The following is a 19,843-nucleotide window of genomic DNA, read 5'->3' as shown; positions in this document are numbered from 1 at the left end:
ATGAGATTCAGAGCTTTAAGCCAGGGAAGGTCCTTGAAGCTGTCAGCAAGGAAAGGCTACCAGGCCAGAGAAACGAGGCTAACAGAGGACCCTACCAGGGGAGAACTATTAATAGATGGAAGAAGACAATGGCTAATTATTTGTCCGTGTGCTTTCGATTATTAAATGAGGCGTGCCATCAAACATACTCATTACAAACTGCCAACAGCCTTCTCAGTGATTTATCTTCCCTCACTCCAAAATGACAGAACAAACAACTGGTAGAGAAGTGCATGTCACATTTTAATGACAGGAGGGTAGCACACAGCGACTTGTATCATTTCACCACAAAACCTATCTTCCAAATCAAAGCTGTTTGCTACATGCTGGAGGTCTAAAGTGAGAGAAGATGAAATACAAAAGAAAAGATTCAAGGTCATATTTACCCTGTAAAACAGCAGTTCTCAACCTGTGGGTCGAGACCCCTTTGGGGGTCGAACGACCCTTTCACAGGGGTCGCCTAAGGCATCCTGCATATCAGATATTTACATTACGATTCATAACAGTAGCAACATTACAGTTATGAAGTAGCAACGAAAGTAATTTTATGGCTGGGGGTCACCACAACATGAGGAACTGTATTAAAGGGTCACGGCATTAAGAAGTTTGAGAACCACTGCTTTAAAAAATATATGTACCTACATGTTCAATACAGTGAACAATCAATCCTCCGGTTTTCCCCCAATTATTGTGAAGAGTTTTTAAAACATGTGAATTGCCAACCCACTGAGAATCTGGAATGCTCTCGAGTTGCTTCATCTATTCAGTCTCCATTGTTAATTTCAACAACAGCTTTTCTATGAACCCAAATCTTTCCATTTCGAAATGGAGTATAAAGGCCTGTATGAAACAAATGAAACCAGTAAGTGAAAATCAATTGGATTCTACAGAAGCAAGACAGAGCGCACAGTAATCCCACCCAAATCAAGTATATCGTCCTTTGGAGAGTTTTGCCAACTTCCTATTTAAGAAAAAACGCGAACACTTCCGATGTTGGCCAGCTTTTATGCGTGACATTAAAATGGCCTTTTATAAGAGCTGGGCTGGAAAACCAATATATTTTACAAGCCCATGAGTCACATAGTCAAGCCTTATTATACCATAACCCTTCAGCGGTAGTCCACAATGAGAACACTGTTTCCTTGTGTGATGAGCATGTTAGGGAAGATAGGCATTCACAGGTGGCCACAAAAGGTGTGAACATCTCGTTCCCCAAACCAGTGGGAAAGCCAATGAGTCCATCTGGCTTCCGTTGTCACTGAAGAGCCTTAACAGCTGTGTGGACACAGACCTGGCTTCTACGTAGACGCCATGTCCCAGATCACTAATCCTCCTCACCCCTCCACCCTTTCCAAGTTCCACTGCCGCAAGAGAAGTAGAGTGCTTCGTTGTAAATTGCTGTCGTTAAAGACTCTGAGGAGGGATCATACTGGCTTTGGTCCTTTCTCTAGCCTACCTTTGTCTCCGCTTATTCTAAGCATTCCTCCTGGCATCCGATGTAAACAAGCCAGGCCGAGTGGCCTATGGCCCGCGCCCCTGACCGGCGGGAGGTCACAGCGTCCTGACCCCCGACCTCTGAGCTATCTTCCTGGCACCCAGGCGCCCGCCCTGCGAGGTGGCCCGAGGCTCTCATTCTGCACCGTCCACAGGAGCCCCTGAGCTTGGCTCTCATTCTGCACCGTCCACAGGAGCCTCTGAGCTTGGCCAGGAAGCAAGAAAGCCGCTTCCACAGCGCTCAACGTGTGCAGCTTTGGGCAATGAAAGGATTAATTATGCGGACACGCTTTGGGGTGGGGGGTGGGGAGTGGGGGGTGGGAGAGGGAACGCGTTCCGCTCCTGATGTGGATGGATGTAGAATTTTAGGGGCAGAGGGGGCCTCTGAGATCCCCAGAACCTCTCCTTTCGGTTCCCTCGCCACAACAAATGGGACTACCAGGATCCCGGGAGCGAGAGCTGTTCTCCGGAGGGAGGTTAAGCGCAGCTGGGGTGAGCCCCTGGGGACCCAGAAATGCAATATGCTTAACCAGACCAAACCCCACCGTCCCCCGCAGCCAGCAAGGGGGCACCCGGCCGCTGAGCCCAGGCGAAGGCGTCCCCCTCGCGGCTCCCCGGGGCCAAGGGGCACCCTGGACCGGGAGCGCGCCGCGCCCGGCCCCGGCGCTGGGTCCCGGGGAGCCGGGATCGGTGCGCGCCCGGCCCGGGCGAATCCCCGGGTGGGCACAGAGCACACGGGGAGAGGGCGGCCCCCACCCGCAGGTACCTCGCAGCCGTACAGCTGTCCCAGCTGCTCCACGATCCACTCCTCCAGCACCAGGCGCTTCCGGAGCTCCTTGCGATCGTATTTCACCGTCACCTTTCCCTGCTGGTGGCGCCGCGGCTGCTGCTGCTGCTGCTGCTGCTGCTGCGGAGCCTGCCCGGCCGCGGGGGCCACGGGCGCCGGGTCCTCCCGGGAGGAGCCCGCGCCGCCCCGGGGGCTCTGGAAGAACACCCGCCCGCCGCCGCCGGCCCCGCCGGCCGCCTCGCCGCTGCCCGCCGCCACCGACATGTCCCCGCGCGGAGCCGAGCGGCCGGAGGAGGGCGGGCGGAACGCGCGGCTGCTACCCCCGCGGGCCGGGCCGCCGCATGCGGGGCCCCGCACCTGCTCCCGCCGGCGCCCGGGGAGGACGGGGGAGCCGCGGGCGGGGAGGCGGGAGGGAGAGGGCCGCCGCCTTTGAGACGCGCCGAGGACCCTCTGGCTCCGGCGCGGGAGGCGGATCTGGGGATCCGGGCGCGGGAGCTGCGCGCGGCAGCGGCGATGGGTGCGCGTAGAAGCGCCTGGCCGCGGTGTAGACGCTGGGAGGACGGGAGGACGGGAGGACGGGCGGGCGCGGGGCTGGTGCCGGAGACGGTCCTCTGTGCGGGTCCCGTGGCCTCTTCTCCCGGAGACGAGGATCGCGCGTCCCCCTGCGGTGCCAAGGCGCACGGACCTCCGCCTCCCGCGGACTGCGCCCTGGGCGGGGAGGGGAGCGCCGGGAAGGGGACTGGGAGAGGCACCGCGCTCCCCAGGAGGGTTTTCTTCTCTTTGCCTCTCCTCCGAGGGAGGGGAAGTGTCTCCGCAGCTCCCGGCCCCACCCCGCCGCTCCACACACACACACACACACACACACACACACACACACACACACTCACACACACACACACACACACGCACATTCCTATTCATGCCTAGTCCTCTCTCAGAGGAGAAAAACCCAGGAGGCAATGTGTGTGCAATCAGGCGATCGCCACGCCTGAGAACTCTTCAGACCAGTTTTCGCTCCTGACTAAGCCGCCCGCTTGCTCACAGGCACTGGAATATGTCCAAACCCAAAGGGCAGCAGGCTGCCGTCCCGTGGGCCAAGGGGCTGGGGGCGTCCAGACAGCGAGCATCTCTCTAGGAGTCAGGCCCGGTTTGCTGGTCCTGCACGTCTCACTGGTAGTGTGTTCCCTGCAGAGCCAGCTAGCTCCTTTCCCAGTGCCATTTCCAAACATCTCTTTTTACCCGGGAAAGCACTGCAGGACCAACCGGGTTAAACACACCATGCAGCCAACTGGCATTGGGAATGAATGAGCTTATTATTACAAGATTTGGGGCAAAGAGATGGGGACGGAAGTTATAAACAGAAAACCGCATGTGTGCATGTGCGTGTGCGTGTGCGTGTGTGTGTGTGTGTGTGTGTGTGGAAAATTATAGGGAGACACTAAATATATTTCTGTTGTACATAACATTACATTTCTGTTCAGGCAACTGAAAGGAGCCACAAAGATGCTCAAACGCAGTAAGGAGCATTTGTGATTTTTTTTTTTTTTAAGTTGGTCAAGGTTCCTGGCAGCTACACAAAGAAGTTTCTCAGAGATAAAACAGGTAAGCCAGTCATTTCACTGTGGACACTCGCTACGGTGAAGATCCTATGTGATCCTACACCAACAGCTGTAAAGGCCCAGAAAACAAAAGAAGCTCCCAGCAACTTTCTCCTGGCTCTTCCGGCTCTCCACCAGCTGTGCTCAGGTCTGCTCCTCCCAGGTGTACCATCAGCTCTGAGTCTTCCATTTAGAGTTTTCCAGAAAGAGCTTAGTAGGGTATTTCCCTAATTGTTTCATGCCTGAAGCACACCATCAAGACAGGACAGGCCTGGCCTGGAACAGTGAAAGGAACGGATCTGGTGAGAATGGTGTGGAATGAGGTGGCAGGTGTGGGTCTCGGGCCCCTGTCATAAGAGAGGGGTCAAGGCTGAAAGATCTCCGCCCCCTGGAAGAGGCCAGCTGTCCCACCCACCCTCTCAGGGCTAGGGAAGATGGAACTACCGTGACTGGGCCCTAAAGGTGGATTACCAACCTCCACATCACCTCTGCCCTCACCTGCCGGAGGCATCTAGATCATTTTAGACCCTGAACACAGCCAAGAGGGTGAGCGCCTCAACAAAAAGGGACTCTGTGGGGCAGGAGGAGGTGGTGGAAAGGACCCCCCGAGGTGAACTCTCCCCACACAGGATAAGCTTGTCTCTCTCTGGACATGTGGCAAGTATCCAAGTTAGCTGGAACCAGCTTTCACCAGCTGAACTAACCAGGAGAATGTCAATCGAAACAAAACCAGCCATCGATAGATCCCCTCTTCCTCCAGTTGATGGACAGATGTAAACCCCACCTGCAGCCAGACATACCTGACCACTGAACCACCAATCAGCACCTGCCAAATACCCTAAGCCCCCCCCCCCCCATTCCTAAGTACCTAGGTCCCTAATCACCAATCAGCGTGTGCTGAGTGCCCTAAGCCCTGTCCCCTATCCTTAAAGGTGCCTGTACCCTGGCCCTCGCTCTCTTCCGCCCCTCTCTCTGGAAGCAGCTGGCAGGGGTACTCTTCCTTCCAATAAAGCCTGTGTCCTGCCATCCCGGTCTCCAGCCCTACTCTATTTAATCTATCAGCAATCATTTTAGTTAATGAAGAAGAAACTACATCTATCCCAGAGAAACTTCAAGGAACTTGTCACAATTCACTAAGTTCTCCCTGAGAAATTCTTGTGTTAATTTTCTCTCACTACATAGCATACTTCCTCCTTTGTGCTTAAAACTCAGCTCTCACATAGGACTTCAAAAATGACAGGTACTGAGAGACAGTAAGAAGAAAATTGGGGGTTTAGGCATCTTATAGGAAAATAGCCAGTGAAGATTCATTCTCTGCACAGGTACATTGATCTCCAGATGCCCAAATGAGTCACCTTGACTGGCAACTAGGAGTCGAACTAACATGAGAGTTCCTCTTTCCATAAATCCACTTGCTCCATCCTGGACACAATTTTCATCTGGAGTGAACTCTATAGTCTGCACCCCCACCATACACACACACACACACACACACACATTTTAATTCTGTTTCAAAATATTTGTGAATAGGGAATTATTCTCAGGCTAGAGACCACTGCATGGATGGCTGTTTAAATTCAGGAAAAACAGCAATATTTTTCATCTACAAGACAGATATAGATATGCAGTTGTTCAAGGCTAACTTTTTTACTTCTAACCTATATAGACAAGTTTTTCAAAATGCTGATTCATCAAAAACAGTGAATTTTTTTTTAGAGAATTGAATGGTCTGAGAATATTCTAGAACACTGGGGATGAGCTTTTACCTTAAGGCAATTACCAGCCAATGTGAGAGCAACCTAAGGAAAGTTCCTTTGTCGATATCCTTTCTGCATAGCTTTGTGTTTTCTTAGCTGAATATTTTTACTTGCTCTCTCATTTGGGGAAAGTTTATTTTAGGAATTATACAGGCCCTTCACCTCTGGAAACCATCTTTATGCCCAAAAACGTGTTAGCTGTAAATGTTTACACTCAGATGCAAATTTCCTTATTCTTTGCACATTAGGTGTTGCAATAATTATGCAACTGTAATCTACTTTGAGACTGTGATAACTACAGCCCCAAGGCCACAAACCTCAGCATGGAATTCTTACCTTGAGTAACAGTATAGGTGATATGGTGCCTACACCCAAATTCCCTCAAAGATTCAATAGAGCAAAAGGACAAATCAAAGGTAATTTTAAATCTGGTTTTCCTCCTAAAAGTAGAAGAAACTTAATCTGCCCTTTGGGATTGATCAGTTACTCAGAGCACTTTGAGTTTTCAGAATATGATCCATTATTTCAATATTCTTTATGGAGTGATAGCAGCAATGGTGGTTTTCCTGTTTTATCCTCTCTCTCTTCCTCCTTCTAATTCTGGACTTTTGATTGTATTACTCGCTACAATTTGGAATCCTGCTTCCAAATAAATTTAGCCATTACTTGTATAAACAACCAGAACAACCGCTGTCATTGTCACAGTTGTAAAATTTTGTCTCAGCAATTAAAAGAAATTCTTCCCACTCTGGCTGGTTTTGCTCAGTGGATAGAGCGCCTGCCTGCGGACTGAAGGGTCCCAGGTTCAATTCTGGTCAAGGGCACATGCCTGGGTTGCAGGCCCATTCCCCAGTGGGGGCCTTGCAGGAGTCAGCCAATGATTCTCTCTCATCATTGATGTTTCTATCTCTTTCTCTCCCTCTCCCTTTCTCTCTGAAATCAATAAAAATATATTTTTTTTAAAGGGAAGAAAGAAAGGGAGAAAGAAAGAAAGAAAGAAAGAAAGAAAGAAAGAAAGAAAGAAAGAAAGAAAGAAAGAAATGGGGGATAGAAATGAAGCTTTATGTCATTTCTCCTAGGAAAGATTAAATACCCCTCGGCCTGCCTGTAAACCCAGCTGTGTAATATTGTCTTTTTCTGTAAACTAGGGTCAAATTTGTTTCAAGAGGAGTTATCCCTCTCTAGCTAGTAGCCTCTTGCCTTCCCCCTGCACTGCCGAACGTTTGGGAAGAGTTGCCCATTGGCCCATGTCTCTGTCTTTCCCTCTTAGCACTCAACCTTCTGCATCCAGCTACCACCACTACAACCAAGGTCACCACCAAACTTCACGTAGCGCAACCCGAAGGTGCTTTCCAGCTCTTATGTAACTTATCCTCCCATCACCTTTGCCATCTTGAACCTCTCCCTCCTCTTCAGACTCTCTCCTCCCTTGGCTCCCATGCCAACGCCCACCTCTTTGTTTCTTCCATTGCAGCAAGTTGCGTGTACTCCTTTCCTACATCCCTGCCTTAAAGGTAAGTGGTTCCCACGCAGCTAGTGTGGTTCAGCAGTTGAGCATGGACCCAGGATCCGAGATGTCGCTGGTTTGATTCCCCAGACAGGGCACATGCCCAGGTTGCAGGCTCAATCCCCAGTCGAGGGGGTAGGGATGCAGGAGTCAGCTGATCAATGGTCTTGTTTCGTCATTAATGTTTCTATCTCTCTATCCCTCTCCCTTCCTCTCTCTAAGAATCAAAAAAATATATATATATTTTTTATAAAAAAGCTAGGTGGTTCCCTCAGTCCCTCCTTTGCTCATGCACAGGCTCTCCCCATCTCCCCAGTGATTTTGTCTCCTGCTGAAGAGCCCGCTTTGACCCCCTACCACCATCTACCTGCCACAAACTCCCCAAATCAAAGCGGATTTCTGGTCTGAGTCCACAGGTAGATTGCATTTAGTGCCAATACACTATGCAAATGTGTTTCTATGGGAAGTACTCTAAAATTAAACTTGATCAACTCAATAGAGAACAAAATAGTAGAGTGAATATATTTTTGGCCATGGATGGTCAGTACAGTAAAGGATGCTCTAGCTTAGTATCTTTTAAACTTTATTTTTTTTTTACCCCAAGCCACAGTAAGAAATATATTTTATGTCATGACCCAAATATATATATCCACACACATAGCTTACCCAAATTACATGTGATACCCTCTGACACATGCTATTCTATTCTGTTCTGTTTCATTCTTTTTAAGGAATGCTATTCACAGTCTACTAAATTGATTTCCAGCCCACTAACGGGTTGCAACCCAGAACTTGAAAAGTGCTGCTATCAGCCAGAACAGTGCCCTCAGGTGCCAGCCCTGGCTCTCCTCAGTCTTCATGGCACACTCCAGGCTGGTTATCTACTTGTCTGGCACCTTCTTTCTGTCATTACTAAGTTACTAAGTGTTCATGTAAACAATGTTGGCCCAAAATGGCTGGCATAGGGCAGGCATGTGACCCTCCTGCAGGTGCCACAAAAAAAAAGAAGAAGAAGAAGAAGAAGAAGAAGAAGAAGAAGAAGAAGAAGAAGAAGAAGAAGAAGAAGAAGAAGAAGAAGAAAAATAATATTGGACATTATGATTCACCTCCATGTTCCCTCAGGAAATGGCCGAGAAGAAGAAGAAGAAGAAGAAGAAGAAGAAGAAGAAGGAGAAGGAGAAGGAGAAGGAGAAGGAGAAGGAGAAGGAGAAGGAGAAGGAGAAGGAGAAGGAGAAGGAGAAGGAGAAGGAGAAGGAGAAGGAGAAGGAGAAGGAGAAGGAGAAGGAGAAGGAGAAGGAGAAGGAGAAGGAGAAGGAGAAGGAGAAGGAGAAGGAGAAGGAGAAGAAGGAGAAGGAGAAGAAGAAGAAGAAAAATAATATTGGACATTATGATTCACCTCCATGTTCCCTCAGGAAATGGCCGAGTACCTGAGGATAAGATCAGAAGGCCATTAGCAGTTTGTAGAGCCTCCAGCTTGAGGACAGGTATACAGTGATGGGTTCCAGCACGAACCCGAGATCCCAACTGCATGGGTGGAGTCTGGCCTCTGGCTCTTGGGCACTGTGTGACCTTTGCAAGTTTCTTAACCTCTCTGTGCCTCCACTTCTCCATCTGTAAAATGATCAGGAGTGCTTGTGTCACAGGCTGTCTGGAGGGAAAATGAATAAACACCCAGAACGGTGCCTGCTGCTATGTTATGTATGAAGGAATCATGACCCTAGCAGAGAGGACTGACTCACCATTGTTCCAACAATGTCCCTGAGAGTGTGTGGCCACACCATATCCTAACTTCAGAGATGTGAGGACAGTGAGAACGCATCTCCGTAGGGATCCTGCTCCCACTCGCCACACAACACGGTCCAGCTATTGTTCTCACTGACAAGTCCCAATAAGTGGAGGTGAACGCCAACATCCAGCTGCTTACCCAGTTGACGCCTGCCCCTGGATGCCTTGCAGTCACTACAAGTTACAAATTCAAACTGAAGTCACAGCCTTCTCCGGGTGAACCTGATCCACTTCCTATCTTCCTATTGCTGAGATTGTGTAGTCCCATCCCCTTCTTTGTCCAATCTAGAAACTTTGTCCACTGTACCCAATCAATAAGCAAATCCCAATGATCCCACATTTATCTGGATCTCAGATCTGTCCCCTCCTATCTGTCCCCATGCTCCCTCCCAGATTTCTCCTGTGCTTTCTTAGCTTGTTCCCCTGCCCAGCCTCCCACCCACTCTCTGTATTACTAGGCAAATGAGATCATATCACTTCCCTCCCCATTCTCTTCAGGTAAGGTCCAAACAACGTAGCATTGCACAGGAGCCTATTCTTGCTCTGGCCCTTGCTTTCTGCTCCAGCATCTGTGCAGACAGTCTCCACCCCACCCCATCACACACACAGGCCATGCTGCCCAATATGTCATTCAGCTTGGAGTTCCCAAACCCTCTCTACTTCTGTCTGTGCCCACAAACTCCCAACTAAGCTCTTCTCGATTTCCTAGCGAGGTGTCACTCTCAATGTCTGCCCACCATCTGTTTCTCTCTCCTATCACCCATCACATCACCCATCACACCTTTTAGTGATCAGGTCTCTGCCCACGTGTCACCTCCTCACAAAGGCCTTCTTTTTGCACCACCGCCACCACCCTCTCACCCTCTCTGTCTCGTCCTCATTCTTACGACGACTTTAAAATGTATATGTATTTGTGGACTGCCACACTCTCCTACCAGAATGGAAACTTCATTTGGGCAGGACGCCGCTATCATTCCTGAAACAGTGTGAGCCTGTTAGTAGCACGAGGCAGCTCCCGGTGACAGAGGAGCCTGTTAGGTCATCGGTCCCTCCCACCAGATGGTACACTCTTGAAGATGAGAATGTGGCTAACTAGAATTTGTGTTCTTAGAACCAAGAGCAGCACTAACCACATGGCAGGGGCCCCAAATAGTGAACAAGTGAAACTATCTCCATTTCTGGCTGTACACATTTTTTTAAATATATTTTTATTGGATTCAGAGAGAGAGAGGGAGAGAGAGATAGAAACGTAAGTGATGAGAGAGAATCATAGATTGGTTGCCTCCTGTGCAGCCCCTACTGGGGGATCACAACAGCAACCAGGCCATGTGCCCCAACTGAGAATCGAAGGTCAATGCTCAACCACTGAGCCACACCAGCCATGCCACTTTTTTGTTCTTGATTCTCCAATGCAAATATGCAAAAATGCAGATCTGTCTCATCTCCCCTCAATAAAGCCCAGTCTAGTGTGTCTATTCCTTTAAAGCACAGCAAGTCACAGTTTTCCCCTCTACAGATCCCTGTGTTTTTACTGTTTCCACAGTAACAAAGGGAACAACTGTCACCCAGTTGTCTCAGGGTCTTACACAATCACCTTTTCCTCCAGTGTTCAGTTCCAGCTTTTCAACACCTTGTTGGTTTGAGGCCATTATGAGACAGTGACTAAGAAAATCAGGTACAAGATCAGATTATGAATTTGACCCTCCCCTTATTCGACTAAGCCATCGGCCAACAGTTGCATTGCATCTGCAAAAGTGGGAATGATTCCAATGGCAACTACCTAAGGCCATCTGTGGCGAAGGACCAGCTTTGTTTTATCCCAGGTCATCGGAGCAAGGTGTGGTCCTACAGTGCACAATTCATCTGCAGCATGTGTCACCTTCGACTCCCCAAGGACATCTGACGACACAAGGAGCTGTCTAAAGCAGCAGTGGCCAGCCTTTCAGACCTCACGGACCACCAGTGGTCCAAGGATCACCAGTTGGCGACTGCTGGTCTAAAGCCTGTCCCCTGATCCCAGTCCATACCATTGGGCCCATGACAATATCAAATGTCTCCGAAACGTGGTTAGCCCCTACCTCCCCCAACCCCCCATCTAACCTGGCAAAGGGTGAAGAGATTTAGAAGTATAAGATTTAGTAGTTACAAATTAGTCATGGGGATATAAAGAACAGAGTAGGGAATAGAGTCAATAATACTCTAATAACTAGGTATGGTGCCAGCTGGGTACTAGTCTTATTGGGGCAATCACTCCATTAGTTACATAAACATCTAATTATTATGTCATACACCTGAAAGTAATATAATACGTCAACTGCAACAAACAAAAAAAATTTAAATGTCTAAGACTTTCCAAGCATCTACTCTCAAGTTCTGCACTTACATCACCACAGACCAGAAGCGAGCAGCTCACAGCTGCACCAAGTCAGGAGCACAGTCGGGAAAGCTTTGTTAAAAGTAGGGCTGAGCCCTAACTGGTTTGGCTCAGTGGGTAGAGTGTTGGCCTGCGAACTCAAGGGTCTCAGGTTTGATTTTCAAGGGCATGTACCTTGGTTGTGGGCATAACCCCAGCAGGGGGTGTGCAGGAGGCAGCTGATTGATGTTTTTCTCTCATCAATGTTTCTAACTCTCTCTCCCTCTCCCTTCCTCTATGTAAATATATATAAAATAAATTTTAAAAGTAGGGCTGAATCCAGTGACCCAGAAAGATGGCCACCTCTGCCAAGGCCACGTGGCCATGGCTCTGTCTGCACACCGTGTGTTAGAGAGGGTGGCATGAGAATCCTCCCTTTGTCTATTTCTATACGTGTCTCTCAGGATGCTGGGATAGTTGCACTGTGTTGTGTGTTGCGCTGTGTTGTGTAGCATTGTGTGTTACATTGTGTTGCAACGGCTCCATCCCAGTGGACAAGGGGCTGGGTAACAAAGAAAGGCCTAACATTCCAGTATCAATTATCTGGAAATTTAGAAGGTCCTTCTAGAAGCCAAACTCCTTAGGCACCACTGAGGAAGATAAAAGAAGCCATTTTTCTTCAGCCTCATGCTTAGATTCTGAGATGTCCTCCACTAGAAAGTAGACCCACAGCCATGGCCAACAGGTTCTGAGCTAGTCTTATCTGGAGCAGATGACCCAGGTTTATAACAGTTTGGGTCTAATACTACCAAAATATTACTCATCACTGACACCGTTATGTGTCAGGGTTTTAACATAAACATTACCTCATTCAATTTCCCCACAACCCTGCAGGGTAAGCTACGTGCAAGGTTGATGATCATGTTGGAAAGATAAAGAAACCAAGCTCTGAGAAGCTAAGTGAGCCCTACTTCCCCCTGAGTTTAAAGTGCAATCATGGTGGTGTTGCTCTTATACCAATCAGGGGCAAAGCAGATGTACAGTCCTTAGTTCATCCTCGCTTGAGGCCTGTGTCAGTGGCCAGAGCTGTTTCATGCCTGAGACACATAAAATTAAAATTAAAAGTGCAATGGAGCTGGAATCTTATTTTTTAGCTGCTGGCCTAGTCCTTAGTAAAATCTTACTTGAATGTCCCAGCCTTCTCTCAGTCCTATGCAGGGTCTTTAGGGCAGGGCTATGTGTTTAGGACAGGTGATGGGGTGATAGACATAAAGCAGCCCCTTTCCTTCCTTCCATCTTGGCTTGGTGGAGCCTGGGGTCCTTGTGAGAGAGTCTGGGGTCATGGTGGGGAAACCTAGGGTCATGGTAAGAGAACCTGAGACCACTGTGGGGAAACCTGGGGTCCTTGTGAGGGAGCCTCAGGGACAGTAGGCATCCACTCCTCACTAAGAATGCTGGTCTACTTGCAAATTGGGAGTGGTCCAGTTTTGTTTTGTTGATAAAGGCAGTCTTTCCCTTTCTCTGCTTTGAGAACTGAGAACCTCTGGAATCAATTATCTATTACAAATCTGATGCAAATCCCATGCTGGGCCACCCCATACCAACTCAGTTTAAGTCCCTGGAGGCCAGGCCTGGGCATTGAAGCTGCTAGGTGATTCCTCTGTGCGGCCTGGGTTGAGGACCACTGCCCCCACCCCTCAGGGACTGTCTCACATGCAATACCTGGGCCCCCACACCCTACCCTCTCCTCAGCCATCTCCTATTCTTTCCCACTCTTAACTGCTCTCTCCTCTGTGGCTTTGCTCCACACAGAAATGCGGAATCATCATCATCGGCTCCTCTATAAGTGCGTAATCAAACAGGTCGATTTTTATAGAAAAGCGCGAGTCAGCCACAGTGGGAATTTCATTGTACAATTTGAAACTGGTGAAGCAATTTGAAATATAAAAAGAGTGTACTTTAGGAACAGACAGAAGCACCTCGTTTATAGAATAATCGAGGAATCAGATGAATTATATCGTTGTGTACATCTATCACACCACCAAGAAAGCTAATGACCTAAGTAGGAAAAAACAAGCATACAAACAAAACACTTTAAGTGGAGAGTGGCATTTTCCCCCAGCTTTCCTAGTTAAAATAACAGAAAGACCAATTGCTCTGTGTTGCATACATAATGTTTGAAATATAGACCAAATGATACCCCTGTTATGTCATGGTAGAGCAATAATGCTACAGCCCAGAAAAGGACCCAAGCAGTCAGTGTAGATAATGCCCTCAGTGTAGACAGCAGTCACAGTGAGCTCAGCCGAGGTGTTACAGTAGGAATTAGTAGTTCATATAGTCCGGCCCTCCAGCTCTCTGAGGGACCGTGATCTGGCCCCCACTTTAAAAAGTTTGAGGACCCCTGCTCTAGAATAACTAACTTGAACCTCCTCGGCCCCAACTGGCCCAAACCACAGAGAGAGGAAATTATTAAAAATCCCACAGATGCCCTCAGGCTGTCTGACCCCCTAGAAAGAGCTTCTACACAGAACAGCCCTGGAATGCAAGAGTGCAAAATGAAGGAAGAGAAGCCTTGAGGTCCTTCCCTGAGCTGTCACTGTATTCATCTCAGAACTGCCATTGTCACTGGAGCCATCCTTTCAGAAAATAAAAGTGCTAGCGAACGCATGCTTCTAGAGAACCAAGAAACGTGGAGTGTTCCTGGGACACAGGAAGAATCTAATTTACCTATTGTGCTGCGGAATCAGCCAGGCGGGGAAGGAGCAAGCCAGACTCCACACGCACACAGGGGGTGAGCTGGGCCATCTGTGATTGCTAATCCTGGAATGCAGTTCTGGTTGGGTTCCAGGCTGGAGCGAAGCTGCGAGCGGGTGATCTGTGTCTATCTTCCTAATTCCCAGGTCCTGTCCCCCCTCGGGTGCAGATTCCAAGTGCTCTGTCCCTCATCACAACCCTTCGCTGGCAGAGCTCCGCATGAGCCTTTCCCCTCCCACAGGTCTGTCCCCTGTCCCTCTCTCTCCCCAAGGCCCGCCCTCCCTCTCATCCTCCAGGACCAAGGAAGCAGCCATTGACTGGGGTACACCAGCTGTGAGATGACAGTCGGCAAAGGTCCTGTACTGGGTTGAATAGTGTCTCCAACCCCCGCAAAATTCATGTCCTTCCTGGACACTCAGAATGTGACTTCGTTAGGAAATTAGTGAGGATATGGTCATACTAAGGTAGGGTGGGCCTTTAGTCCAGGAAGACTGGTGTCCTTATAGGAGGAAAAGAGTGAATGCTTGTCATCACAGAGGCAGAGGTTGGAGGCCAAAATGTTAGAAAGGAATCCTGCAAGAAAAGACCAACTTATAAAAGTTTGAACATTTTAAGATATAAAGTAAAAGTGGTTTTAGAAAAATTGTGAGGCTGGAAAAAATTAGTTTTAACCAACAGGGTTAAGATTATAAAATTTCAGGGGGAAAAAATGATTTGGCTTACTCTATTACCTTGTGCTTAGCATGGTATTTGGCAAGCAGTAGATTTAATGAATAAATACATGACTAAATATGTTAATTTTTTAAATATAAAAGATATTTAAATACCAAATGCTATTTGGACATAAAAATGTCATGTTGGTAATCTTACTCTTCTACTTGGCTTATTGTGAAAGAAACATTAAGAATTACTTAACTGTTCTAAAAGTCAATATTCAGGAGAATATTAATACTACTATAGCAACAGCAATACTTACATACCTCTACAAAATGCCAGTGACTGTCATACTTGCTTCTCGTACATTTACTAACTATTTAATCCTCACTCATCATTTTGCAGATGAGGCAATGGAAACAGAGAGGTTAAGTAACTTGCCCAAATCACACAGCTAGTAAAGACAGAGCCAGCCAATACAGCCCCTCCCCCCTCTTATCATAAACATCTCCAGCAGTTGTTTATGAAGTGCCTACTGTACGGCAGTAGCACATCTGGCCATCACTCTAAGTCTCTTGAGGGGCAAGCTCTTCCTGGACACCGCCCACTCACATTTCTCCAGGCCCAAGAGTCTGACACCCCACAGCCTCCTCCAGAAAGAAAGCTCATGTCCAGACTCAGAGGGCTCTCACTCCATTCTCTCCCCCGCCACCTCCATCAGGCGGGTACAAGGAGGCCTTTCTAATGTAACACCCCAAGAGCAAGGTACACATCACTTTGTAATTGGAAGGACTTAGAGTTGTGTCTTGTCTCCCTGAGGAGGAAAGTTCATGTTTGCAAATAAACTCACGTTGCTTCCTTAAAAGCTGAACTCTTTGTTTGCTTAAATAGGTAACTTCCCAGATGTCACATGCCCCCTGGACATGGTTAGAAAGGCCAGTATTAAAAGTGACATCTTTTTTAAAATATACTTTATTGATTTTGTACAGAGAGGAAGGGAGAAAGATAGAGAGTTAGAAACATCGACGAGAGTCATCGATCAGCTGCCTCTTGCACACCCCCTACTGGAGATATGCCCGCAACCAAGGTACATGCCCGTGACCGGAATCGAACCCGGGACCCTTCAGTCCCCACGCCGACGCTCTATCCATTGAGCTAAACCGGTCTCGGCGAAATAGTGACATTTTTAAACCGACAAACAAGAGGACGGAAGTGATCATTCTATTCACAGGGTCGAGATTGATGACTTCTTTCCTTCAAACCTCTTGAAGGTTCTAGTAAGTTTTCTGAGTGCGCATGAGAAGTTAGAATGGGGCTGAGGGAGTTTTTGTTAATGGGGATCATTTACCTGATGTGGTCAAGATAATATGTGAATCATATTTACTTATTTAATATATTTGTATTGATTTCAGAGAGTAAGGGAGAGGGAGAGAGAGATAGAAACATCAATGATGAGAGAGAATTATTGACTGGCTGCCTCCTTCACATCCCCTACTGGGGATCAAGCCCACAACCTGGGCATATGCCCTGACGGGGAATTGAACCAGTGACCTCTTGGTTCCTGGGTCGGTGCTCAAAGGATGAGCTACACCCGACCAGGCTGGATCATGTTTATTTATGAACTCCTCAAACTGCCCCAGGACACTTCCCAGGCTGTAGCTAGTTAGCTGACCCTATATTTGCGTGAAATGATATTTTGAAACTATTCAGAGAAAACTTTAATCCTTACACTTATTTTTCTGGGAAGTAGTACCACTCATGGAGTTTATGCGGCGCTTATCTCCATCTGGCCCGTGAGCCACACACTCTGCTTGTGCACCTGCTCGTGTCTTAGAAACACAGCATGTGCTCATTAGAATAGCTAACCGCTATGGCAAAGACCCAAACTATGCAATGGCTGCACTACTAACCAGTGTATTCTGTGCTCATGTATATTTTAATTCTAAGGAGATGAACAGCCCTCCCCCATAGCAGCCCTCCTCCATGAAGTCACTTAGAAAGACAGCCAGACTCATTAAAACTGCTACCTTCCTCTCCTGACAGTCCTAGGCGAGCAGGGAAAGCCTAGAAGACAGCATAGGGTAGCCTTTCAGAGGCCAGGCCAGGTCAGGAGCCAGCAAACATCACATTCTATTGGGTAGGACTCAGTCATGTGGGCCACTCCTAATTGCAAGGGAACCTGGGAAATAGAGTTTAGCTCTGTGCCCAGACAGAAAGGAGAACGAGGTTTTGAGGAGCCCACAGCAACCTCTTCCTCATAATGAGTTGTGAGATTATGGGTAAGCCCTGAACCTCATTGCCTACGTTCAGCAAAGATGTTCCATTCTGAACAATGTAAGGTAGAGGGAGACTTTTAGTTAATATTTTAAAGTTCTGTTTCTGGCGCTTTTCTGGACAACTAAAAACTGATAAAATCTTAAGGATTTCAGTAATCCACATTAGGCCCTGGAGTCAGCTAGACCTAGCTTCGAAACTGGGCTCTGTCACTGAGTAGCTGGTTGATCTTGGCCAAAGGTTAAATTGTCCTAGCTTCAGTAAAATGGGTACAAGAACATGTACGATGTCATGAAGATGAAATAAGATCATGCACTTAAGACTCTATAGTATAGAGTGATTAACATGGGGCCCGACACAGAGAAAACCCTTGTGAAAGGAGTCAAATCACATTTCACTGAGACCCCCAAACAAATTAAGTGTGAGACCACCGCGTAGGACTGCAAAAAGGAATGGGGAGAAGGGGTCATGCAACTCGCACACCCCTCTCTCACATTGAGGGAATTCACAGAGAAGAGTTGGGGGTTGGTTGTCGCTGGGAGTCCCCTTCACCCACGCAGGAGGAGGCAAGCTGAAGGCTCTTGGCTCCTGGGTTCAGATCCTGAGGGGAAGGCTTCAGCAACAGTGCTTGGGAACACGGCCTGGGGAACCTACCTTGAGCTTGGCTGTCTGGCTGCGGGGGCAGCAGAGCAGGAATAGGTGGTTGCATTAAATCAAGCATGGGCCCTCTGTAACCGCCCAGGTCAAATGCCTCTGGAGGCAGGCCTTCAGAAGAGGGCCTGCCCCACACTGATTTGGTTGAGCCAATGCGGTGGGAGCCCTGTATTTACACTCTATTCCTTTGAAAGAAAAGTAGCAACATTGAGTAGATCACCTTCCAGAAGCTTCCAAAGCCTGAAAGCCCATGAGAAATTTCAACTTCAGACATGATTACTCCACACCTGGCCCACCCATCACCGTGACCTTCTGGTCCATAAGTGATGCTCAACCACTGAGTCACACTGGCTAGGCTGATACAGTTCGTAAAGCAGAGAGGTTAACTTCACCCGCCTGGAGAGAGAAATAGCTTTCTGGTCATTTACGTGTGAAGTTGTCCCCACATTCTCCTAGGAACTCGATCATTAGGTTCCCTAATTTCACCGATTAGCACAGTATCACACAAAATTACTCAAAACCCCAGAGCAGCAGGGCATCTTTCAACGTTTTACATCTTTTTAAAACCACTCTCCAAAAGATCTCCTTGGTGATGTAGGGGGTCCCGCCTTGGTTAAGCTCTGTTGGGCCTGGTTACATAATTTGGGGAGGCCGCATAGTATAACATGAAACTATTCCAAGATTATCAGTAATTTCAAGACAACATCAGCAGAGCATGAAACCAAGCATGAGGCCCTGTGGGACTGCACAGGTCTTCGTTGTAAGCTCCACCCCCACGGCCCCAGAACTGACTTTCCTTGACTCTGAGGAACTTCCTGGGTAATACAGCCTCAGAGTTGGTTAGAAGTGCTGACGTCAGCTTCACTGTGAAACCATGTTTATTCAGGTGCAGGTGGATCACTTTTGTCACTTTCTTTTGATTCCAAACATGGGGTTCTGAGCAAAGAATCTCCACTCTAACTTCCCCCAAAACAGCACCAGGCACTAGTTCCCCCAGGGCCCGGTGGTACCTCATCTCCACTGCAAGGCCTTCCCCAGCCTGCAGCCCTGAGCCCCCAAAGGGAGCACCACAGACCTATTTGCACACAAATACAGATGCATTCTTCATTTCCACCAAGATTGCTCTAGTCAGTGCCCACAGGGCCACCTCTTCAGATTTTCAAGAGAATCCAGAAATACGGATTTTTCATGTGAAATCCCCTCATTTTAAAATGTCAACTAAATAAAAATTTAAGAAAACTGCAAGCAAAACAAAAGATGCCCATGAGCATAATTTAGTTGTGAGCTAACTAGTTTTATCCCAGTTGAGGGTTACCTCTGCAGGACCTACACTGCCCCTGGGGGTGGCCCCCACAGCCTGCCCACAATGATGTCCCCACCTTAAGACTGCACCTTCTCCCCCATAGGCTTGGTAACAGAAAGGTGTGATTTTACATGTACATACAGAACATCTTGGGATGCCCTGAGCTCCCTCAAAAGCAGAGCAGACTATAGGTGCTGGGGCCTCTTTGTTTATCCCACAGTGGGGAGGACCTTCTCAATTATAAACCAGGGGAGAGGATGAGAAGGTGAAGCTTGGGGAGGGGAAGTTGCCTTGGATGAAGCGTGTTGGCCTGGATAGTTGGGAGCCAGTGAAGAGAAGGAAATGCCATGGACTGGGAGTGGTGACAATAAGAGGATGAGAAAAACAGAAAGGATGTCCTGGAGGAGAGAGGCCTCAAAGGAGAGACCAAAAGACAAGTCCATCCACTTCAGAGTTTTGCCCAAGGCTGTCTCTTAGAGTCCAGGCCTCATCAGAGAACTGGCCACAGAAGTGGCCTTTGGCCCTGGGTGGTGGAGTCCGCTCCTGGAGAATAGTGCTCCCTTCCAGACATTTCCCTCGGAGCAGCATGAGCACGGCTTGTGGCTGACTGAGAGTCGGCTAGCTGGGCACCCTCAAGATCCCACCCTCAAGGACAAGAAGCACAGAGTGCTCTCCTCCCCTGGCAGCTCAGGCAAGGAGCAAACACTTGTAGAATTTGCTCATACTTCTCATCATGTGTTTCTGTTTGATGAATTACATGAAGTGCCCACAGCTGTTTCAATAACACAATAGCTCTTACTGGGGGAGGGGGGGGGGGACAGGAAGAAGGGGACCATGACAACTTTGTAAAGCACTTGATTGACACCATGAATAGAAAAAGG

General features: G+C 48.1%; 1 protein-coding gene across 2 annotated transcripts in view; it reads right to left on the bottom strand.

Annotated features, from left to right (window-relative positions):
• Positions 1–3,188, bottom strand: part of PPP1R14C (protein phosphatase 1 regulatory inhibitor subunit 14C) — a 67,548-nt gene extending 64,360 nt beyond the window's left edge. The window contains exon 1 of one of the 2 annotated variants that reach the window (XM_084890173.1): positions 2,300–3,188. In XM_084890173.1, coding sequence (XP_084746299.1) covers positions 2,300–2,584 — 285 coding nt within the window. In that variant the 5' untranslated portion in view covers positions 2,585–3,188. The remainder of the gene's footprint in view (positions 1–2,299) is intronic. The other variant, XM_084890172.1, reaches the window with a different exon arrangement.
• Positions 3,189–19,843: the final 16,655 nt, after the last annotated feature.

Source organism: Pipistrellus hanaki (assembly GCF_964339955.1).
Source record: "Pipistrellus hanaki genome assembly, chromosome: 7".
Lineage (NCBI taxonomy): Eukaryota > Metazoa > Chordata > Mammalia > Chiroptera > Vespertilionidae > Pipistrellus > Pipistrellus hanaki.
Note: the sequence above shows the minus strand (reverse complement) of the source record. Positions and strands in the feature narration are given on the sequence as shown.